At 45.7% G+C, this 25,266-nt stretch overlaps 1 protein-coding gene across 8 annotated transcripts in view; it reads left to right on the forward strand.

Moving 5' to 3' along the window:
• The first annotated feature begins 24,198 nt into the window (after positions 1-24,198).
• Positions 24,199-25,266, forward strand: part of Bcl11a (BCL11 transcription factor A) — a 95,661-nt gene continuing 94,593 nt past the window's right edge. For 3 of the 8 annotated variants that reach the window (XM_085692282.2, XM_085692283.2, XM_085692281.2), the window contains exon 1: positions 24,212-24,743. In XM_085692282.2, coding sequence (XP_085548408.1) covers positions 24,689-24,743 — 55 coding nt within the window. In that variant the 5' untranslated portion in view covers positions 24,212-24,688. Of the gene's footprint in view, positions 24,744-25,266 lie in introns of all 8 variants that reach the window. The other 5 variants (XM_085692285.2, XM_085692284.2, XM_085692286.2 and 2 more) reach the window with 4 other exon arrangements.

A 25,266-nucleotide genomic window follows, 5' to 3' on the forward strand; every position in this document is an offset into this window, starting at 1 on the left:
CAGCTTTGGGTGTCCATGAGTCCAAGTGGCAGGACAGTGAGGCATTACAAACCTCTGCATGAGCGAGCCTCTCTCTACCTTCCCTATATTCTGTCCTACCTCAAAAGAATTTCCAGATACCTGCAAACCTTCCAGATACCCTTCCAGGAGATCTCTATGGAAAAATCAACACAGAATCCTTAGTAGCTTCTGCTAAACATGAGTTTTCTGGGAGCGGCCTGTCTTGAGAGGAGTGGATCAGTTTGCAAAACAGGCTGGAGGTGTTTTGGGGTCCTATGAGTCTGTGGAGGACATCTAAGCTCCACCTCCTGCCCCCCAGTTAATGCTCTTTCTCCTGTGGAAGTCACCTACCTACCTCAGGGCTGGAGTCATGGCCACCCACTGTCCTGAAAACAGAGCCCAAGAAACAAGGTAAAATATCTGCCCTAAATGTCTTGCCTGGTTCCCTCTCTGCTTGCAGTTCCTACTCAGGCTGGGACAGAACAGAACCTCTGTCTTGATGCGCCAGGGATTTCTAAAAGCGTCCCCCTGTGACCCTGGCGCTACTGCCGTATTTTCATAAACAGAAGAGATCTCTTTCGTGCCCAGTTTTTTTTTTTTTTTTAACTTTATTTACCTTTCTTTCATGTATGTTGGTATAACAATGTCAGATTCTCTGGAACTGGAGTTGCAGACAGCTGCAAGCTGCCATGTGGGTGCTGGGAATTGAACCCGGGTCCTCTGGAAGAGCGGTCAGTGCTCTTAACCACTGAACCATCTCACCAGCCCCTCACGCTCAGTCTTTATCATCTGAAACCAAGTTTTCTTTTACGTGAGTAAACTGGGGGTTAAACTTAAAAATATTTAAAACAACTTCTCTGAAGTCAGGACAACAATTAGACATCAAATAGACTTCTTACATAGCCCCGTCCAGGCCTTCGACAGGTTCTTATTGGCAGCAGAAAGTTATTGAAAATTATGCTCAGGGCAAACTAAACAAGCAACCTGATAGCCTGTTCTCAGCTCCTCTTACCTTTTGCAAGCGGAATGTTCTCTAATTTCCCCTTTGATTGTAAATAGAAATCTAGTTTTATTAAGCAGAAACATAGATTATTAATAAGTAAACCACTCGATGCCTGTAAAGCACTTTGAGGGTGAAAAGCCCCTAGTAAATGGCAAATATTATTATTTTTATTGCGCGCTAACGGGAGGAAGCTAAGCTAATGAACGCTTCCAGATCTCCGAGTAGACATCACACTCAAATTGGCACACAGTGTAAACTATTAAACTTGTTTCTTAGATAGAGAGCTTCCGCATTTCTGAGTTGATTCTTTTTAATTCTTACCAAGGATGAAAAGCAACACTTACGCGTCCGTAATTTAAACAAGAGGAACTCAAGGGAATAATCAGTTTCCACATTTAACTAGACATTATCTATAAGACACAACACTGGAAGCACAGCAAGCGAGGGGCAGGAGAAAGGATCTAGACCGACTCGGGAGCTAAGTCTTCGGCAAGGCTGTGGCTCCCCGTCAGGGTCACTTCTCTCGAGAAGCAGCGAAGTTAAAACAAGGCTCTACCCAGAGAGAGTGGAGTCTGGCGTTCAGGGTTCAGATGGAAGGTTTTGCTCGCGTTGTAATTCCTTTGCGTTTTCTGTGATGTCCTGGTAGACGTGATGTGTACGTTGAATTAAATGTTTTCTTTCTGATGTTTGACTTAGGGACCCATAGATAAGCAAATTACAACGGAGTGTTTAAGAGGAGAAGTAGAAATTTGATTTGTTTTTCACAATATTTTTGTAAAGTCAGATGATCCTAATTAGCCAAAGTGGACATACTGTCTATTTATGTATTTCACAAATTTGCTAATATTCACATGAATATGTGCTTAAATAATTGGGAATCCATATTTTTTGCTTCTTGTTGAGAGGCTATTTATTTATTTATTTTTAGACAAGCTCTCACTGTGTAGCCCTGGCTGGCCCAGAACTTTTTATGTAGACCAGGCTGGCCTGGAACTCACAGAGATTCTTCTGCCTCTGTCTCCCCCACCCAAGACTGGGATTAAAGGTATCGCCACCACGCCCTGCCTAAGAGTGTTTTAAATAACCAAAACAAACAGTTTAACAGGGAAACAGATAACAGAGGTAAACACTGTAATAGAAACTGGCAGAAATCTCACATAAATACGTCCTTTAGCTAAATCCTGTATGAAAAATTCATGAGTGACTTGAGATTTCTTCACTCAAAATGTCAAAGCAGCCTTCACTTTCCAGGGAGGGAGGCTCTAGCCTGGGAGCAGCGCGAAGGTGCTTGCAGGGAAAGTGCTTGAGCCTGGTTCTCTTCTCTGTCCATCCCCAACACACACACACACACACACACACACACACACACACACACACAGACAGCCGGTCACTCTTGGCTCCACCCCCCCAAAATGGCACCATTCTGTTCTGTGTCCAGGGCTGGGAACAAAGTCCCCTCCTCTTAGACAAGATTCAGCCTGCAGTGGAGTCAGCAGCCAAGATGCAAGCCTTGATTTTTAAATTAGGGCCTTTGGAGTGGAATATTAGTGGACCCATATTAAAACAATGCTGGCAGCCTTTGCAGGGATAGAGGGCAATTTCCTAATTAGCAGAAGGCTATTTGAAGCGCAGCACGGTGTCCCGTTTTTCAGACTGTTATTTTCTGCAAAGTTGGAAGAGTAATCCAAACTCTCTGGAATTTCCCAGGGGAAGCCCTGGGAGGGACTGCTCAGCGTTGGAGGGCACTGGATGGTCTTCCAGAGGACCTGGGTAGGATTCCCAGCATCCATATTACAGCTGTCAACCATCTGGAACTCAGCCACACCCTCTTCTGTAAGAAGAGGTCACACCCTTTTCTGCCTCCTCCAGCACTGGTATCCAGACATAGGTAAAACACACAAAACACTTTTAAAAAAAAAGCCCTTCTAAGTTGTTTTCTCTGTCCCCATAAAGACAGACTTTCATTTTTTTTCAAGATTTATTTATTATGTGTACAGTGTTCTGCCTGCATGTGTGCCTGGCTGCCAGAAGAGGGCATCAGATCTCAGTACAGATGGTTGTGAGCCATCATGTGGTTGCTGGGAATTGAACTCAGGACCTCTGGAAGAGCAGCCAGTTCTCTTAATCTCTGGGCCCCCTCTTCAGCCCTCTATAGACTTTCATTTTGGAGGATTTTAAATTTATGCTTAGCTTTGTTTTTTTTTCATAAAACCCATTGAATGGGCAATCTCAATCATCATTCAATTTTAGAATATTATAAAAACGCACAATCGTGTGTGTTATTCATCTTCGCTTCTTAATATCTGCGTTTGGGTGTAGTTTCTAAAAGTTCAGAGAAAGACTGTATACGGTGGGTCTGAATAAACATGGCTGCGTGGTTACAAGGCTTAGCTACTGTCTAATGTTTATTCTTAGAGGTAGGAGAGCGGCTTCTTATGAATTTGGGTCTTAACTTTCAGCAAATTGAGTCAAGAGGAGGCATGAAGGCTGGTAAAAACTTTTACAGAGTCATAGAGAAAAGCAAATTTTGTTCCTAGACATAAAGATTTCAAGGACAGCTAGAAGCATTTAAAAAATGGGCTTTATATAGAAAGACTCCAAAACTCAACCATTCTGTGCATGTAAACAGAAGCTCCTGCCAGAAGCCACATCTTCAGTAATGAGGGAGGAAGCAGCTGAATACCCCCCCAACTTCCCCAGCCCCCAGCCCCGACCCTTACCTCAAACCCCCACCCCCCAAACCCTCACCCCTGTAAAGTCTGAGTCACTGCATTTGTATGGGGTCCATTTCTGCAGATTAGCTGATAGGAAATGAAGTTGACTGGCAGAGACAACTTGCCCCAGCCTTTCTCCAACGTGCTTCCAGGTTCATTTTTTCAAAGAGCTTGTCACCTACCAACCCTTCTCCAAAACTTCACCGTGGTTCCTGTTGCCTGTAGATCAGGCAGGCAGCGAAGGGTGGCATTCCGGGTCTACCCCAAACTTGGGCCCTCCTCCCTTCCCAAAAGCATTCCTCTGCTCCACATACATTTTGATCACCCCTAGGTAACCTGCAGCTGCTCCCCTTGAGGGCTTTGCTCACTTCTCCCCCTTAGTCAAGCCCTACATGTTTTCCCACCAGGATCCTCTACTTTGGGTGCTTCCTTGATCTCTTCTCTGCTGAAAACACCAGTACTCCTCCCTGGATTCTGATCCACAAAGGACATGAACCACTCAATGCATCCTTCAAAAGGTCTGGAGGGCTCACACCTTCAATTTTACCTAAACCGAGGTTAGACATGTAGGTGGGACAGTATGACTTCAGGCCATTCTCCCAGGTGCGTTGGAACCGCTGCAGCCACTAGTGATGTGTTGGATTTCTGCTCACGGTGCCAGTGAGTGTTTCCCTACAAAAATCTGTTGATCAATCAAACAAAGACGTCAATCAATCAAACAAACCCAGCTCAGCCAATCAGAAAGAAAAAAAAAAAGAGGAAGGGTCTTGCTCTTTGACTAAGATACATGGATTTCTTTATTCATAGGACTATGGGATGATCCACTTCTTGGGGGCTGGGGATGTAGCTCAGTGGTAGAGCATTTGCCTAGCATGATATGGACTTTGGTATGAGTCCCAGCACCACCGCCAGGTAGAATTGATGCAGCTGCACATTGTACATCTATTGGATTACCTATTGAGACACCTTGCACCAGGGGCTTCTGGTTTATCATCTTTGTTTGAAAGGCAGCAACATGGTGCATCTTCACTAATTCCTCATTTCAGTTAGTGGAGTGATGAATTCCCCGGGGTATGTGGCCTTCAACTGCTGTTGACAGCCCAGGACAATACATCGAATTAACTATTTTCTTCCTCTCTAATTTGTTTGCCACACATCTCCCTGATTACATATCTATTTGGTGGGTTACACTTGGTAACAGGTAAAACAGGTATACAAGTAAAACCTGGTTTCATGGGCTTTCTTCTTATTGTCTCACTCCTAACAGGACACTAATTGTTCTCAAAGATCTCTGACACAGTTGCTAGCTAGTCCTAAGAGCGATTGTCCAGTGGTGGTCTACACTGTCATTTCAACCCAGCGGCCATAGTTCACAAAGGGCACAACAGATTTGCACAGTACACAGAAAAAAACACCAGGACCCAAATCTGCTGATAGAACATATGCAAGTAATTAAGAAAAATATAATTGCACACTGGAGAAGGTGGATGCACCAAGCACTTGTTGAATTATAAAAATGCAGCCAGTGTAGTCAGTTTCTTTTTTTAATTATTCAGGAATGTTGTTTATGTTATCATGAAGAAAGGGAGAGGTGAGAAAATATATTCGGTAATTTTTGGTTTTCCCCCATTTGAGCAGATGGCGATCTGTAGTTCAAAATTTGTAACTCAAATTATTTCACATTTTTATTAATCAGTACAATATGTTTTTAAAGCAACAAACTGCACTTAGAAATATCAGTGTAAGTACCCCAGTTTGCCTAGTTCCATCAGAGAGCAGTTTGAAAATTGAATTTTGTTAGCAATATTGGAAAGCAGGGTATTCTGGAATATTCCGTCTTTCAGTAGTGATTATTTTTACTCGGGTATTTGAGGCACCCCCCACCCCAGGGAGGGGCACTTGGAATGAGAATTGCAATGGAGAGCTGCAAGAAGCAGGGAGAATTTGTTTGGAAATGTTTGCTTTTTTTTTCTGGTAGAACAAAAAGTGCATTTTGTTAGAGATAAATATTTTGCAGTAAAAAGCATTTTATGTGAAGTATAGATTGGACTTTTAATATAAAAAAGAAACCTTAAGCCGCTCTATTTTAGGAAGGCTTGGCGTCGTTGAAGGAAAGCTGTTACAGCCTCATCTACTGCAATGTCCTCACAACTGTTGTCATCCTGCGTTCCTCTCCAAACCTGTTAAATTACATCAGTGCAGAAATAAGGGAGCATTTTTATTATTATTAATTGACACTCATTTTTAGCTGGCATGTGCTGGCAGGTCTTTCCAGAAAAACCTCAGACTACACCAGGCAGAGCTCTCCCCGGAAAGTTTGGGGAGCATTCTAAAGCTCTGTAATGTGGAAGCTAGGAAGTGTAATATTAAAGTGATAAGCATCTTATATTCGGTGTAATTCACAGTTTCTTTCATTCTTTTTGCTATCTATAGATCTAAATCAAAACAAATTCCGTAAGAGAGAGGGTTATTTCCAAGCCCTCAGAAAGCTCTTGAATATTTTATCATATCTATTTCTATACATATGCTATACATTCCTACATCCCTGTTGAACAAAATCCAAGGTGATAATAAACACACACACACACACACACACACACACACAACACACACACAAGACTGTGACATTAGAATTCCTAGGAGGTATAAAGTTAGCCTTGGCAAAGGAAATAAACTTTGTTTGGGCAATTAAGGAATGCACAGGGATATTAAGTCAAAGAACAATATGTCTAAACTATTAAATTTCTTTCAGGAGGTTATTAAAAATGTATTTCAAATTACCAGAATGGCAGGAAAAAAAAATAATAACTTAAAAGCGGCTACATTTTCCTTTGCTCACAAGGAGGCCTATTGGATTTTATTCAACTGGATTTCCAAGAAGAATATTCCAGAACACCAAAGGTACTCTTGAGAACCCAAAGATCCAGTCCTCTCGCAATAGTGACCTGTTTTGAGTGGTCACCACAACCAACTGTCAGTGGGAGAGCACTTTAGCCGTCAGGTGGGGTATTTATGGATTTTCTGAGTTCGTCCAGTTGTTCATAAACCCCGGATTAGGACTAACTCGCCAGAAGGGCAAACACAATCCAGACTCAGATCCTGGTGCTGCCCAGGATCAAATGGGGCAGGAAGTATACGCTTATGTGGAGTGAGTAGGGACTCTCTGATGTCTGAACAGCAGCGTCTGGGTATTCAAATGGTTAATTCCCCCAGGCTGTCATATTGCATAAACAGATCCTCCTTTAATAAAATTAATTAGGTTCTGAGCTTTATAGGGTGATGCCCACTGACCCCTTACATGCCTATTGTTCCCAGATCCAGGAGAAAGAAAAAAGGAGAGGCTACCCAATGGCCGAGAGAGGGATAAAAGTTGAAGGATTAGAAATCCCAAGTAGGAGCGGCTAGGGGATGGAGGAAGCTTGTGTTTGCTTCTAAACACAGCTTAAAAAACAAGTAACCCCCCCCCCCGCCATCCCCCTCCAACAAGGAAAGCAAGAGCGCTGTGGTGGGGTTTTGTTAATTTCGCTTTTTTACACGCACCACGGAATCCAGGCTATGCTGAGCTCTTGAGAAGCATCAGAGTAATTGCAGATTGCGGGGACGCAGCTTTAGGTTTTTTCAAAAAAGAAAGAAAGAAAAAAAAAAATCCGAGACGTAGGGCGGGGTGAGGTGGAGGGCACCAGGAAGAGTCGCAAGAACTCGGCAGGACCCTGCAAACCTGCTTGCCCCCCTCCCCCCCGCCCTGAGCATTTCTGGTGGGTGTCCACCAAGTGGGCATTTCATGTCACAAGTTGCTTCTGATAGTCTTTTAAGTTTGTTGAGGGAACTCCTAGAAGGTGGGATTGGGTAGGGAAAAGCGATGGGAACCTTGATTCTCTTGCCCTGCACCCCCAGCCCCCGCCCGGTTTTCTTTATTATAAGAATGTTGAGGTCAAGGTCTCGGGGATTATGTGAGAACATCCCCGGGCACCTTTTGTAGAAAATCTTGAGGAACAACAGCAAATGTCGGCCAATTTTGTTGGAAAAGGAAAAAAAAAATTTTTTTTTTTTGAAAGGAAGAGGGGGGAAAAAAGCCGACCGGATGTTTCCAATTACAGCGGAGACAGAGAACAGAAGGGGGTGCGCGGGGGGCAGCTGAAAAGATGGGCAAGATTTGGAGAAGGTGTAGGCTGAAGGTGGGAAGAGATGCGGCAGGGCAAAAACGCAAGCAAACAAGGCTCTGCGAGGAGAAGGGGAAAACAGGAAAACGAAGCAGAACTAGACAAATGACAAAGTGTTGAGCGCTGATTTATCGCAGAAGCCTCTGGTCATTTCCATATATTGAAATGCGCCCAAGCGGCCAGTCAGTCAATTTCTCTTGAGCTGCTGCCGCTGCTGCCCACGGGCTGCCCACGTGACTCCCCTCAGTCAGCCTCTTACCACCCAGCCCCCGGTGCAGAGAAGAGGAGGAAAGACAGGGTGTGAGGCGCAGGAGGCGGCTGTGTGCTCCAGTGGGCGGTGTGGATGGAGGACGACACATTGTGTGTCTGTGGGGGAGAGGGGGATGCGGCCCAGGCGGGGAGAGGGGGGATCCAAGGTTAACACTGCCTCTCTCTCTGGTGCCCCCTCCTTACCTCTTCTCTTAATGATCCAGAATACAGACGAAGAAAGCCTGATCTGTCTCCAAACACAAACTGGGGATGGGTGTGGAGGTGGAGATATTTAAGTCAGATTTGATTTTGGTGTCTTTGATATTATGCGTGGCTTTTGGTAGTTTCTTAAAGAAAGGCACGTGTACGTGTGTGTGCGCGCGTACACACACACACACACACACACACACACACACACACACACACACACACACACCCTAGATAAAAGCCAGTGAGTTGTTAAAAATGAATTTGCAGCGTTGGAGCTGTTAGCATCATTCAGCGATCGGCAAGCTTGATAATTTCCAGGTGTTGGGAAAAGCCGTTGTCCGGGAGCTCTCTCTGAGCTTATAAATCCCTGTTGGGAGGGAGAAAAAAAATCTTTGGAGGTGAATGAAATATCAAATCACAAGACTCCTCTGTAGATTTATGATTGCATAAGAGGCTTGATCATTTCCATATACTGAAATGTACTGTCCTCCTGAGTCTGCCCGGCCCTTCCAGGAGACTAAGCGTTCAGTTCTGCCTTGATCAATGTTGACTATGAAGCAAGGAGGGGAGGGGGGGGTGGTGGAAAGCAGGCTGGCACCAGATGGAGCAGGGTCTCGGGGAAGGTCAAGGTTAGCCCAGGCTGCTATTGAGTCGGTAGCAGCCTCGTAGATAGATCTCTGCCTCGAAGGCACCCACTGGGGCTTCTCAAAATCAAATCTAATAGAAAAGGCAGTCACAGAATGAAATCGCTTCATCTGAATGCTAAAATTGTTATTAGGCTACATTAGAGAGATATCAGGCACGTGGTTACCAAAAAAGAGAGTATGCCTAGCAGTTTGTGTGTGAAAGGAAAGCTATGAATATGTTGATAGCATCAATAATGGGCAGGTTGAAGACATATACATATATATGTATATACGTATATATCTTGGAGATACGCATGTGCACATATATGTGTGTACACCCACATATACATATCCTGAACACCAGATTAACATATTAAATGACCATTTGTTTCAGCAGAGCTACTAGAATTTCCAATTGCTCAGAATTCTTTGGAGGGAAAGGGGTGAAAAATCTTTCAGTCCAGAAAGGTGACCCTTACCGATCCTATAGTTTGAGGTCTCCCCACTCCCCCGCCAGGAATTTTGTTGGTGGTTTTGGCTGGATTGCACCTTTGGAGATACATTCTGCACCCATTACACTGTAGGAGACATAGCCAGGGCTCTCAGCCATTCTTTCTGGCCTTGGGCCCCTGATAACCGTCAGTCAGAAGCTTTCTCTGTTCCTCCTTTCCTCTTGCATTCTTTTTCAGAGACAGTTGTTTCTGGAGAAAACTTTCCTCTTACAGACAGATCTCACTCTCTCATTCTAGGGGGAAGGCTGGGGCCAAGCTGTCCAGCAGCCACACTAGCCCTTCCATATAGCCGCTCCCCCTGACTGCATAAGGAAATCCATACTAGCTGTCTTTAACCCACAGCACTACCACATCCTAGAGAAGGGTTTAGTCTTGAAGAATACGTCTGGGCTACACTAGATTAAACATGATGACTGCACTCCAAGGGTTAATAAATTTAGAATTAACACATCATCTCAGCTTGATACAGCTACTATAGATGATTTAATATGCAGCCCAAGCAGGTTGTCAGTCAGCTCACAAATGCAGATAAGATCAAACGCTCTCTTGATTCAATAGATTGAATGGTTGTACTGAGGGTCTAGAAGGTGCGTGGCAGAACATATAAGCTGGGTTCTGAGAGAGGCTTCCGCTCCCAACTACTGTTTGTACACGGTCTTTCCCTAACAGTTCACTTTCTGTAGCAAACACAGACCCAGAGTGGGTGGGCTACAACTCCCTTCGTCACGTCCAGTCATGGGTGCTTGTTTGGATTTTTGAGTAGGGAAAAGATGAGATCCTTTCATACCAAGATGTATTTCTAATTAATTCTGTCTGGTAGTGGTCAGCAATTCCTTCCCCCCCCCCCTTTTTTTTTCTCCATGGCCCTTGAGGTCCAGAGCTCAACAGACAGGCTACAAAATCTCTGGGCGATGCGGATAAAAGCAGGCTCATTGCTGAAATGATGGGGTAATTTCCTCCGTCCTGTGCCTTGCTCTGACTGTGAAGATCTGGATGTTGAAACGAGATGCAGAGCTCAGTTGAAATTCAGACTCCCGCACATCGGCCCTGAGAAGTGTTTACGCTAAAGAATGCTTACAGTTCGGAAACAGATAGTAAAAATAACCAAGTTTGGAGGGCTGGGACACTGGAGGGAGACTGAGGAGGGGCCACAGGCAAAGTCAGGTGTCTGACGCCCAGGCTTACTTTGGTGGCTGTAATCCAGATCCCAATGTGCACTGAACTGTGATTGTGTCGGTGTGCAGGTTTAATTTCCTTTTATCTGTCCCAACTCTAGTATTTAAACAAGAAGCCAAAAACCAATTCTGATAGAAATGTATGTGATTTAATATGATAGACAAGTTTATAACAGTTCTTATGATTTGATGAAGAGCAAGGACTCCTCCTAAACCCATTAGATTCTGTCATGGGAATATATATTCAGGCAATTTAAAAATGCATATTATGTATTCAGTAGACCGTCACAGGTCTGAATGGTGCCGTGTTATTCTGCTCTGTCAGTACCCCATCTTAATATGAAAATCTGTAAAGAGGGACTGTGGAGTCACTAGTTCCCTGTGTTGATAACTTGCTTGCTTCATGGATTCATTTCATTTCATTTTATTTTGAATCTTAAAATGTCCAGTCCACACTCTGAGCTAATGGCCCACAAAATTTTCCTTTAATAAATAAAGCCATTTGAAACTGTGGATTGGGTTTACTTGCTGTTAACACTAACTTTTCCCTTTCTGCCCTAATGTCCTAGCCAACCGAATTCCAGTCTTCTAATTCACATTTTTTTTTTTTTAAAAAAAAATCCTTTCGTAACTGGGAGAAGATTCCTCACACATTTCATTCTTGGTAAATGCTCTCTTGGATCTTAGCATTTTTTCCGGGGGAGGGGGGGGTGTTGAGAAAATCCATCTCCAGGTAACCTGTACATTAACAGATTTTGAGATAAAAATGAAATTTCCAACTTTAGATTGGGGAAAATGATTAAACTGGGATTACGACCAGCAGGGAGACTCTGGACCTTGGCATGACTGCTCCCGGAGCAAGGGGCAGTGGGCATTTATTTCATGTCTTAACCAGATCGCAATGCTTCAGAATTTTATTTTCCCCGTCTTGGACAACCTGTAATTGCAGCAGGGGGCACCACCAACATGCGAATTACTTGGACAGAGGCGGCTCAGCTCTCTGCTTCCCTCACTACTTGGAGGCACCAGCCACTGGAAGCAGTCATCTTGGAGAAATTTGCATATTTATGATGCCTCCTGCAGGCTCCTGTGATTGCTTTACAGTCAGGAAAGGTAACAGAAAAATAGATATCCCCCTTTAAAACATGAAAAAGGATCATATAGAAACCGTGATTCTGATAGAAGACCAATCCTGCTGAAGCCTGTAGCATAAAATCTGTTCCCTGAACGTTTTTGTTTGGTTTTGTTTTAGGACTTTGAAGGGAATCTTCTGGAAGTTATAGAGACCAAGTCTGACTCTCTGAAAATGTATATTAAAAAATACTTAATGTTTTGGAAAAAATTAGCATAGACTTATCCATTGAATGCCGGTAAAGAACAGGAATTCTTACAGGCAGGCAAAAGCCCCTCCATAGATCATTTAAAAGCCATGGCACATATATTTTCCAGTCCTCCTCATAAGCAAAGAGCAAATGTGCAGTGTACCTTTGGATATAAAAGTTAATTAGGTCTCAGAAGAGAATAGCTTCATTTTTATTGGCTCTGAGTTCCAAGGATGCCTTCCATACACCGTTTCTCCCAGACCTTTTGACCTTCTTAGTGGAAACTAGGCTTGCTGATCTGGACTCTCAGGCCCCTTACATCTGAATACCAGAGTTTTGTCATTCTGGTTGCTGTCTTGAGGGGTGTCCCAACAAAGTGGCCTCACCATTAAAATAACACTCAGAAACATCTTTTTCTCTCTCTCTCTAACTCGGGGAATGTGCTGTCTCCTCAGGCACTTTAGTTCATATCGCTTGGCAGTGCACACATGATGCCTGCACACATGATGTCCGGGAACGGGGGGGGGGGGGCTGAAGTTTTCATTCCCAGCGATCGAGGCACCTTGCTTGAGTTCCCCCCTCCTGGAAGGGCCGAGACTGCTGCTCCTAGGGCTGGCATCAGCAAACATCCTCAGTGGGTTTCGAGTCCATTAATCCAAAGCTTTCTCTGTCTCTCCTTTTTTTTCTGTGAGAATGCCTATCAAAATCAAGAGGGTAAAAAGATTTCTTTTTCCCCTGCAATTAGAGTTTATGTAATAAAGAGACCATGTAGTAAAAATAATATGTGCTATCAATAATCCACGGTGACACAAATGCCTGACCCGCAAGCAGAAGGGCTCTCTCACCACACATTAGTCTCCACGGTGTGCGGGCTAGGAGCTACCTTTCAGTGGAATATGAGGTGATGTATCTGTCTGTTATTCTGCCTGGGAAATTCTCATTAAAAGAACTACTGCCATTATCCTCTGCTTACAGTGCAACTTTCGCCACATGTTTGACTGCATGGCATCACACTGAAAAATATCTAGAGAATTAATATGTAGTTTTTTTTTTTTTAATTGTTGGTTAGTCTGTCATCCTTAAAATACATTTAAAAGGTACCAAAGTGAAGTCATGGTCTCTTTCACCCCTTTCAGCTCTCTTAGCAAGTATTTTCTTCCTTCTAGGATATTTAAAAATTGGAAGTAGTGAATCACCGCTTTCAGGGAACTGTCATAAATGTATTAATTTTGGATGTTTCTCCAAACCAGATATGGTGTCCGCCCTGCTGAGGATAAAGAGCTGCCCTTACACGTCGGGACGCAGTATTTAAATCTCTCTGGGTCACACTGACTTGAAGAGATTGAAACTCTTGTGTGTGTACATTAGTGGCCATAAGAAGAGGCAGCCTGGAATTCCGAACACAGTGCTGAAGCCAGAGTTGTCCCTGGACGGTCTGAGGTTGCTTCTTAGCTTGATGTACTTTTGCTTTAAGAGTGTTGACATATAATAAATGTTTTTGAATGAGTATCGTTCTGACTCGTTAGAATCCTTAAATCGACAGATAAGCAAAAGAGCTACAATCTTGAAAAAAATGCCTTTCCATATTTGCTATTAAAATAATTAATGCACATGGATCACCTCTAATACATTTACAGTCAGAAGCTGGCTTAATTCTGGAAGTCTATGACGTTCATGTTTTATCCCACTTATGATCAGGCTCTGAGTTCAAGATTCAAGATTTTAGAAGAGTATGATTAATTATCAGTCACCTTTGAACATTACATACTAATATTTTCCATGTTGTTCAAGCCAGTTCCCTCCCCTAGAAATCCCATCTCAGGATAGGGGGACAAGGGTTGCCAATATTGGGCTCTGAGCTTTACCTCAGAGACCCAGCCTTGTCCTTGGCTGAGAACCAGGTGGTGTAGGCCTTGACATATCCAAGAAGGTATTCCTAGAGCATCAGGCTGCAGACCGAGTCTCGCCTAGCATCCGGCTGTTTCAATAGTTTATTTCCTTTCAAAATCCAAGAATGAAGAACAATGAAAAGGATATTTCGTCTGGAGCCTGGTGTTTTAAACCTCCCGGGAATCTAAGTAAACCATTTCTCAAGTTTTATATATATGCCGGCCATTATCTCCCTGATGTCCTACTCTGTGCCGGGACGGGTAGGGAGCAAAGTGGCACCAGGCTTTCGTAAGCACAGGCAACTCAGAATTTGGGCAAGTCCGTATTCACGGAAGTGATTCAGTGGATATGCACGGGCCACTTGGTTGTTTCTGCTAGGCACAACTGCACCCAGTTTATGGTCTGTGGTCTAGAAAGCGGTACAGAGACCCGTCCTTCCAAACTATTCAAAAAAGTAAAGGAATGCGACCTTCTGCTCTATGTTTGCGCCGTCTCACTCACAGCAGCAAGCAAACATGCACTTTTAGAATTCATTTCGTTTTTTGAGATGTATTAAGTGCCTATTCCTTGTTCAGGGGCTGATATCTTCACATGCTATCTTCACAAAAGTGGGCCAGGGACAGTCTTCAACACTGCCGTGGGGACAGAGTATAGAGAGCTCATTTCTCAAAGGCCACTGACTGGTGTGGTGGCATATGTCTATAAACTTACCATTTGAGAGGTAGAGGCAGGAGGATCAGGGCTACCCTCAGATATTACAGTAAGTTTCAGGCTGGCCTAGACCACATGAAACCCTGTCTCAAAAACAAAAACCCATCAATCCCTCTCCAATTGAGTGGCTATTTGATGACATCATAAAAGTTGTGGAAACAAGAGATTAACATAGCTCTCTATGCCCAAATGCCAATATTCACGTTACATTCTCATTTCTAGAAAATTGAGCTGTCTCGACAAAAGGAAACCATCTGTTATGGCGAGTGACCGGAGCTGCCTTGCTCCACGTCGACTTCTAATGGAGGTTTAGAACTGTTGGAGTCCTGTGTCATGAAGCCCTGACCACCAAAGCAGTGCTGGTGGTGTTCATTAGTAGGTCTTTGGCATGTGTGACAGTGAATCTTACATGGCACGTTTGTGTGTCTTAGTACTTTAAACATAAAAGCCACCCCAGGCAGAGACTGTCTCCTGTTTGCTCATTGCGGTCCTCCATCTAGGAAACATGCACAATTCTTAGGAGCAGATTCTTAATTCGGTGAGACGCTTTTTAAAGAGGGAGAGAAAAACAGGCAGGTTATTATACAGTCAGGAATGGCAGAGTGGGGAGTTTTGTCTAATCTTTACCAGACTGTGAAAGGACAGCAAGAAGGGGTAAACATTTCTACCAGAAAAATTCTCTTTGCTGAAGTTAGTTGGAAAATGGAAAATAAAAAAGACCTATAACTGTCAGGGAGAGGGGGGGGGGGAGAGAGAGAGAGAGAGAGAGAGAGAGAAAGAGAGAGAGAGCACTTCTAGAAAAGGTATCAGCACGGCTGCAGCCAGTCAATGGCCCATGGGAGTGATTGCCATTCGTCTGTCATGGCTATGGGCTAGGCATTGCTGAAGTTTATGAGAACCTGGCACAGGCTGGGTGTGGTGGTGCACACTGGCAGGCAGATCTCTGTGAGTTAGAGGCCAGTCTGATCTACACAGTGAGTTCCAGCACAGCTAGAGCGAATTGTGAGACCCTGTCTCAACAAACAGACAAACATCAACAAAGAGAGAGAGAGAGAGAGAGAGAGAGAGAGAGAGAGAGAGAGAGAGAGAAACAGGCAGAGAAGGAACTTAAGCCTGGTGATATTTTTGATATCCTCTCCTCTTTTGTCGCCCGGCTAATTTCCGAGGAGACAAATCTATCGGAGCTCTTGTGCAGTGAGAAGAATTGAAGCTGACGGCATCTGCTGGCCTGCTCGGCAGTCTGCAAACAGTGAGAAAGTAGAGAAAAGGAACTGCTCTTGGGGAAGTGAAAAAGCGTCCACAATCAGGTGTGGTTGCTACCTAATATAGCGGCCTTTCTGTGAGAAGTCAGTGACCAAAGGGATTGACAGAAGAACCCAGCTAGGGCTACAGCTTGGTGCTGGCTCAGAGCTGAATCTGAACATTTACCTTAAACTAATCGTCTGTCTGTCTTTCATGGAAAGGCTCTCCTGAAGCAACCAAAACTGGAGCTGCAAACATTTGAACTTTTACTCCACCTTTTCGACCATTTCTGCTGCCTACTGATGGATATATTAAGTATAGAAACTCAACAATCACCACTTCCCACCAGTACCACCTGCATCTCCATCACCACCATCACCACCACCATCTCCTCTACCATCTCTATCACCACCATCACCATCACCATCACCACCATCACCACCACCATCTCCTCTACCATCTCTATCACCACCATCACCATCACCATCACTACCATCACCACCACCATCTCCTCTACCACCACCACCATCACCATCACCACCATCACCACCACCACCTCCTCTACCATTTCTATCACCACCACCACCACCATCTCCATCTCCACCACCATCTCCGTCACCACCCTCACCACCACCATCTCCACCACCCATTACCATTTCTCCCACTATCATCCTTACCATCACTACTCCCATCCCCACCACCATCACCATCATTATTACCTTAGCCATCACCATCACCATTATCTCCACGACCACCACCACCATCACTACTGCCATCTCCACCATTACCCTCCTTGTCCCCATCACCATCTCTATCTCTGTCACCAATGCTATCATCACCATCATTACATTAGCATTATTGCCACCATCACCTTTGTTATCTTTGTGTACAGGACTGTCATTAGCCACAGCATCATTAATAAACACTAATTGCATATTATAGTGGTGATATACTGGGTTAATAGTATAGGCTTCATTCTGGTCCATTGGTTAATCCAAGGCAAATCCTTCATGAATCTGTTGACAAAGCCAAGCATTAAGAGTTGATTTCACAAGTGGTCCCCCCTCCTTTTCCTGGGGTACTAGAGATTAAGCTGTACACAAAGTCCTTGCACACAGTAAGAAAGATGTATTCCCAGCCACTTAAAAATTCTATTTTGAGACAAGGTCTTGCTAAGGTACCAAGCCTTAGTATAACACATAATTGGGATTGAAGACATATGCTACATGTCTGCCTCTAGCTCCTCTAGATGCTGCTTTCTGAGCACACCAGTTGATACCAGGAAGGTCCCAATGGTTCTGAAATAAATGTTAATAATACTTCCTTACACTTGCACTTGTATGCTTAATGTAGATTGTGCATAACAGCTAAGATATGGAAAGTGCCATGTGCAGACACAGTGGCATATAATTTAGCCATAAAGGAATAAAACTCAGTCATTTGTGCAGTGTGGAGCTAGAGGACTTTTTGTTCCAGGCCAAAGAAGGCAAATGCTGCACAGCCTCACTCCTGTGCCGAAGCTAGAATGTTGGTTGGAGAACCCCAGAGGAGACTAGTGCTGAAGGAGCCCGGGAAAGGTGTGGGAGACACAGCAGGGGTGCCCAAAGCTGTTCCTAGGTGCAGGGTACAGTCGGGTGGGAGGGGTCACTACAGTGGGTGAAAATGGTTGACAGCAATTATCTAAAGAGAGAATTTCGAGTGTTTCAAACACAAAGAAATACGTCAGCGGTTACAGGTATGCCAATTGTTCCTTCTGGTCATTGCACATTATATATGAGTATTGATAGACCACATTGAACCCCATAAACATGTACAATTACTGTGTCAATTAAAAATAAAAATATATCTGGAAATACCAACTCTAATTTTTCCTGCACAGTTGGTAGGTGAGAAGAGTGCACGGGGCGGGGGGGGGGCCTTTTTCCCTCTGCTCTGGCAAATGCATATTTCCCCTCCCTCAAATTGTAACACAGAATTATATGTCTTTGTGTCTATCGTTTTTATAACTTATTTTTATTTTATGTTCTTTGGTGTTTTACCTGCATGTGTGTCTCTGTGAGGGTGTCAGACCTACCATGTGGGTGCTGGGAATTGAACCCGGGTCCTCTGAAAGAGCAGTCAGTACTCTTAACTACTGAGCCATCTCTCCAAGCCCCCCCCTTTTTTTGCTTATTTTGTTTTTATATTTTGAGACAGGATTTCTCTTTGTAGTCCTGGCTGTCCTGGAACTTGCTTTGTAGACCAGGCTGCCTGTGAATCCACTTGCCTCTGCCTTCTGCGTGCTGGGATTATAGGTGTGCGCCACTGTGGCCTGACACCTCGGTGTATATATCTGGTGTGGCAATACACCTTGGATATAGTCTTAATTTTTTTCTCTGTGTGGATAAATGGATAGGTACACACACATACATATATGCACACAAACCCCGTTATACATACATACACTAACACAATAAAATAATAAAAACTTACAAGAATAGCAAAGAGATCTTGTCCAAATAAAGGACTAACTGCCTATAAAATTCCCTTTCAGACAGTGAAGTCATAGCTAGAAGTTGGCAGTAAGACCATCTGAAACTACTAAAAATCATTTTTGCAATGGAGAGAGAGAGCGAGAGAGAGAGAGAGAGAGAGAGAGAGAGAGAGAGAGAGATCCTAAACCTTCCACAGCTGAGTTATTTTGCCTTTTATAAAACAACTTCACATCTGGACTGATAACTTGAATTCCACCCAGTGCCATTTAAACAGCCCAAGTTATAAACCTCTTAAACTTGGGGTTTATAATAGAAACACTGACAGACCCTTAACTATAGTGCCTCATAGTAATGAAAGCACAACTATTTCATTACAGCCGTGTCTGGCGAGGCTGCTATAATTAAGAGTCTGTCAGCGTTTCCATTATAAACCCAAATTTTAAGAGGTTTTTAACTCACATTGTTTTAAATCACACTGGGCTGAAACTTGCTGTACGAAATGTCAGGCCAGATGTGTGTGTGTGTGTGTGTGTGTGTGTGTGCGCCCCCGCGCGCCCGCGTGTGTGTTGCTTTTCCTTTTGTTTACAAAAGGGAAAGAAGAAAAGCGGAAGAAAAAAGGAAGCAAATAGGTGAAAGCTGTTTTAAAGTTAGGTTGTGAAAAACACATTGACAAAATAGTTTCCTTTTAGCAGGACAAGATTTGTGGGGAGAGGGTAGAGAACAGAGTCCAACGTATCTTTGCGGTTTTTTTTTTCTTCCTGAAGTAGATTGGTATTTATCCAAAAAGCATCGTTAAAGGAAAAATGTATCATTTGATCCTGGGTTCTTGCAACTGGCCAGTTTAGAAGATTGTTACAACATAAGCTGCAGGAGCAATACACATATTGCCTTACATTGTTAATTCTTCAGCTGCTAAATGGTTGGGTTGGTCTTTTGAGCTGTCCCTGGTAGGAATGACTTTAAGGCTTAAATGAACTCTCACTGTAGGACTGCCTCACCAAAGCCTTATTGGTTTCTGGGGAAATTAATACAGTTTGGGTGGTTAGGAATTAGTTTCATGGGTATGGTAAGAGGATTTGTAGTTGGTTAGTTCATTGACTCAAAGGCTGTTTATTGAGCATTTACTGTGTCCTGAGTATTGTAGCAGGAATCCCTAATACACTACAGTCACTGGACATGCAGCCTTGTACCTATGTCTTTTATGCGAAAGCTGGAATGTTAAATTAAGATCTTCATTCAGCGATGTTCTGTCCAGAACTTCTTGCCTATTGAGATGAGTCCCCTAACTGTGACTATTGCTCCTCTTTCTCATGCATGATTGACTCAACACACAGCATCCTGGTCCAGGGCCAGACCCATCCTTTCCTTTTCTCTTAGATAGGTGCATCAGGATGTATGAAGCAACCTGCCAGCCCCTCAGAAATCCAGGCAGCCACTGGGGAAAGACGTCAGACTGATGGATCTCTCGGGATGGGGGAAGCTGTGCCTTCCAAGCCCACCCCAGAGAAAGAGTTAAGCCTCTGAGGAAGGGGCAGCACTGTCTACTCTTGGGAGCCTCCTTAGGTCCAGGCATCAGGTCAGTTAGGCAGCAGGGGCAAAGACTCTTGCTCACTCCTCTACTCAAACACAGCCTCGGCTCCTTCGAATGCATTGTTTAACAAACAGCACTGGGGCTAGCAGCCACCTCCTCTCCACAGCCCGGGGAGTAGAAACCTGTGCTGAGTGCAGGGTCCGAGCTGAAAGAGGACTGCCCATTCTCTATTTTCTGGTCTGTCAATTAGGTAACCACAACAAGAACAAAAATAGATAAATAAAAAATAAATAAAAAGAAGGAAAAAGGATGAAGTAAAAAGCAAGATGGGACGGATTGCATTTTTTAATCATTCAGTTATTCATTTATTTATTTTTGTCTATAAAAGTGTTTCACCCTAAAGGCAGACAGTGAATATTTTAATTTTGTAGTTTCCATCGAGACAGACTTTTTAACTCTTGGTTCTCCAGTTCGCAGCGAGTCCCCGGTGTCAGGGGATGCTCACAGAGGGCTGGGGCTGTAGTAAGCCTTCCTCTTGGAGCTGTTTGTTGACCACATGCACGTTCAGAGCCCTGAAGCTAAAAGCACTTTACACCATAAAATAAAAGCACTGTCTTTTTTTCTAAAAGGTTACGTCTGGAGGCCACGCGGCTCATACTTCATACCGAAAACTACTGAAAGGACCATGAAACCCTCTGTGATTTACACCCTCTCTCTGCATTAGGGTATAGATCTACTCGACTCTAAAAATACGGTGGGTTCCTAACCGACGTGAATATATGTGCATTATTTCAGAAAGTCTGTTAGAAAACTTGTCAACACATTATAAAGCATAAACCAGGACTTGGCTATTAAGTACGGAGATCAGAGGCAGAATATACACTGCAGGAAGTATGGGGAGGCTCCTCCGCCGGCGAGATAAAAGGGGGTGGGGAGGGGAAGGGAGGGGTCGTCTGTTGGCCTAGGGTTTACGCACTGTCGTCACTACAGGTTTGGGAAAGAGCCCACCGAGGTCTCTCAAACCAAGCAACAAGGGTTCTACAACCCCAACGAAGTTAACTGAACGGCTAGAAAATAATTCTATCGTTGTCATAATTTACTACTTTCTAAAAGCCACTTCTGGAAAGGTAAACATACTTATTGTGTACCCAAGTGTGCACATTTAAAGTGACCTTTCACCCCGCTCCACAACACCACCTCCATCATGAATCAATACTTATGTAATATTTTCAAATCTCTTAGAACGCCACGTTTTGACTTCTTTAAACACTCATATACACATCCCCTCCCCCACCTTCGGGCGCTGGAGTGAACATTCAGCAGCCGGGAGGGAGGGGCATCATCGGTACCCGCGAGCACGAGGGACCCGGAGGGGGGCCGGCTAGGACAGATCAAATGCCGACGCAGAGCCCTGGTTTTCTGAGCTGGGTGAAATCTGGTTGGGGGAGGGGCGGGAACGGATGGCAGGTCCCATTTCACCCTGGGCATTTTATGATGAAGAAATTAAATATATGTTAATCGTGGAAACGTTGCCGCTTTACCTCTGCGCTGGCACCCAGGGCAAGCAGCTGCAACTGGCTTTTTAATGTATGTTTTCAGATGTGGCTTCCGTAGGAACCCCCCGGAATCTGAAACAAGTGCAATAACATAGCAGACCTACTTGTAACTAAGTGCTTAATTTCCTAGGATTTTTTTTTAAAAAAAGAAAATCAATAAAATGCTGCCAGTTATTTATTGGAAATAACCACAGATAGCGGCCCTGATAGGGTGCCGGTTTTAGAGAGCACACGATTGTGTAATGAATTGTAATTCAGAAGACTGTTAAATGTGAACCACAGAACCTTTCAGAGGTAATAAAGTCATTACTTTTTACACTACAGCCAAGCCCGAAAAGCTTTATCCACACCATTATATATAAATCACACATATACAGTATATATTTCTACAGCACAATTTGTCCATGTATCTGTCTCCTTTCTCTATAGACTTTTATGGATGAGAACAAGATTCAAATCTGCCCAACCGGTCTTGACCGAGCCTGACTCACTATTGTTACCTACAGGGGATTTATTTATTTATTTTTCCCGAGGCCTCCTGGTTGAACTTTCTTTCACTCTCAGTCTACCTACTCTCCAGAGGTCCACCTCTGAGTCCTGCCTCCCCTGGCACCCCCCGCAGCGGCATTCTCTTGGTGATTCTAAGGCTGGTTTAACAAGCAAAAAACCGAGGAAGAGGTGCTGGCCAGCTCTGAAGAACTCAGTGAAAAGGGGAAACGGTGTCCTGCAGCTAAAGCATTAAAGTCTTCCTGCTCCTCAAACAGACTGCGAGATTCCCCCCTCCCCCAGGAAAACCAGCTAGAAGGAAACAACCCTCCCTCCCCACCCCAGTCTAAGCCACAGCTTTTCTAACGTCGGGCATCAAAACCTGTGTTTCTTCCTCTGAGGGGCCCGAAGCCTCGCCGAATCAGGCAAGCCATTTTCTAAGAGGTTTGAAAGTTTCCTAAGACACAGGAATAAACAGCCACAAGCCGGTGAGGCTGGGAGGTGGGCGAGCGCCTGCAAGCCCAGGGCCCTGCCTTAAAACAATACAATCCCCCGCCGGGTGGGTGAATTTACGGAAACGACACCTCTCGGAGGAGGGGTGCAGAAACGCTGGGTGCAGCCGCTGGAGGAGAGTGGAGGAAGGCTCCTGGCTCTGCAGAGACTCACAGATGTCCACCTGCAGCTCGGGTCTCCACCCTGCGCCCTCCGCGCCTCCCGGGCACTCTGTCCATCCCCCGCCCCCGCCCGGGCGCTGCTAGATTTGGACTCGGAGAGCGATCTCCCTGGCTGCGTCGGCGTCGGCGGCGACTGCGGCGGCTGCAGGGTGGTGCAGGCAGGCTGGGAGGCTGGGAGGCGGGAGACGCCAGGGGACTTTGCAGCACGTTTCTGAATAAACTTTCCAATCGCAGGGGGTGCTGTTGCTGTACATTTTACGTAAAACTGAAAGTATCCCACGCCAGAGTGAAGCCCGCTTTTTGACAGCAGCAGCGCGCGCGCGTGTGTGCATTAAAGAGACAGGGGTTTATTTCCAACAGGTCTTTCCTAATTTCCAGAGGAGGGCTGCAGAGAGGACAGAGGGGGCTTGGGGTTCCCGGGTGTCCGCGGTGACTGCTGGCGCTTGGGCCGCACGGCCGTGACCCGAGGGCCTCACCACCGTGGCCTCCCGGCTGCTCCTGGTAGCCAGTTTCATTCCTTTTCCCATTTTCTCTTTCCTCAAGTAACAGCTAAGGAACAATTGTTTTCTGTCCGTAAGACACGTTTTCATTCCCTTTGCTCAGTGCTTTTGCATTTGCCCCGGTGTGGGAGGGGGTGTGTCCCTCCTTGGAATCAGGCTCGAGGACCTCCCGCAGCGACGGGAACAGGTTCCCAGAGACCGGGGATCTTGGGGCTCCCCGTGCTTTGTCCTCGGACCGGCGACTGCTCAGAGGTGGACGCCTGGGTGCCTCGAGCCCCGGCCTCGGGTGCTCCCCTCTGGGGACTGAACGCACCCGGAATCGGGCTTCTCTGTCTTTGTATCTCGGCCTCTCTTTTTGCGACCCTTGGGAGCGGGGACTCAGGGTTCTTGTGTGTGGCATTCAGACCCGATCGCTAGTTGGGTAGCTCAGATCCCGAGTCCCTGACTTGGCCTTGGGGGCGCGCTCTTGGCCCTTGAGCCCAGGCCTGAGCCGCCGGCCTCGCCCCAACCCCCTCTCTCCAGGCAGCTTCTGCTCCCTCTGGCCCCGGGGCTGGCCTTCCGGACCGCCGACCCTCCAAACTTGGGCTAGATTTCGCTCTCCCGCGTGCTCCCTCCCGCCTCCCCTCGCCCGCTGCCCAGCTCTAACTTGGAGGCTCAGCTCTCAACTTCGGGTGATTTTTTTTTCTTTCCTAGCTTTCCTTAGGCAAAGTTTCCCGAACGCTGCCGCGGGCTCGGGGCTAGCACTCCGGCGCTGGGCGTCCGCTGGAGGGGAGGGGAAGTGGGTGTGCGCACGGAGGAGGGTGTCCGGGACCCACTCTACCTGGTTTCCCTCCGCCCGCGACTCCCCGGCTCTGGGTTGCAGCGTCCTGGAGCACTCTTGCTCCCCCCACCCCAATAATTTTTTATTTTAGGGTCGCTGAGTGTGTGTATGTGGAGGGGGGAGTGGAGCAGGGCGCAAGTCTTGCTCCCCCCCCCCACTCCTCCCTCCCACCCCGCCGCCCCTTTCTTCTCTCCCGGCCACGCCACCGCCGCGGCGCTCGCTGCGGCCACTGGTGAGCCAGCCACCCCAGAGCCCCCTCCCCTCCGCCCGCCCCTCCCCCAGGGGCCGCGTCTGGCGTCTGCGGAGCCCCCCGCCCCGCACCTCCCCCGCCCCGCACTGGCCATTGGCTTGTCCTGGTCTCTTTTTCATGTCCAGCCCCTGATGTGTGTCCATTGGTGTGAGCTTCCCCTTCCCTCCTCCCCTTCTCTCCTGCTCGCCCTGCCCATGTTTTGTGTGTCTCTGTCCATCCAGACTCCTGACGTTCAAGTTCGCAGGGACGTCACGTCCGCACTTGAACTTGCAGCTCAGGGGGGCTTTTGCCATTTTTTTCATCTCTCTCTCTCTCTCCCTCTCTCTCTCTTCTCTCTCTCTCTCTCTCTCTCTCTCTCTCTCTTTTTTTTTTTTGCTTAAAAAAAAAAAGCCATGACGGCTCTCCCACAATTCATCTTCCCTGCGCCATCTTTGTATTATTTCTAATTTATTTTGGATGTCAAAAGGCACTGATGAAGATATTTTCTCTGGAGTCTCCTTCTTTCTAACCCGGCTCTCCCGATGTGAACCGAGCCGTCGTCCGCACGCCGCCGCCGCCGCCGCCGCCCGCCCCGCAGCCCACCATGTCTCGCCGCAAGCAAGGCAAACCCCAGCACTTAAGCAAACGGGAATTCTCGCGTAAGTAACCCAATAATAGTAATAATAATTATTAATCACGAGGGCGCGCAGGACGCTAAGTAAGAGTGAGGTTGAGAGGGGTGTGTGCATGCATTAAAAAAATTCAGGTGAAAACCCTTCGTTAGTCGGGGTAAAAAGAGATTAAAGGAGAAAAAGCCCCACATCCCCTCTCGAACGAGAACCGTGTGTGCACTTTAGAGACTGCACGCACCTTTAAATTTTATAAAAAATTGACTCCTCCTCTTTCCTTCTCTCCGCCGCTTTATTTCTTCTTTCAAAAAGGAATGCAATGATTTCTACCCCAGTTTTGCAAAAATAATGAACAATGCTAAGGATGCGAACAACTCACATGCAAACCTGGGGGTGGGAGCTGGAAGGAAAGGGGGGTTGCTTCCACTTCACTATAGGAAAATGGAGGGGGGAGGGAGGGCGTCAAGTCTAAAAAACAATTCCTGGGGAGAAAAGAGGTGAGACTGGCCTTGGGACACCAATGTGTGCACGGGCAAATGTGCAGTGGGAGGAA

Source organism: Myodes glareolus, chromosome 8 (assembly GCF_982192425.1).
Source record: "Myodes glareolus chromosome 8, mMyoGla1.1, whole genome shotgun sequence".
Classification (NCBI taxonomy): Eukaryota; Metazoa; Chordata; class Mammalia; order Rodentia; family Cricetidae; genus Myodes; species Myodes glareolus.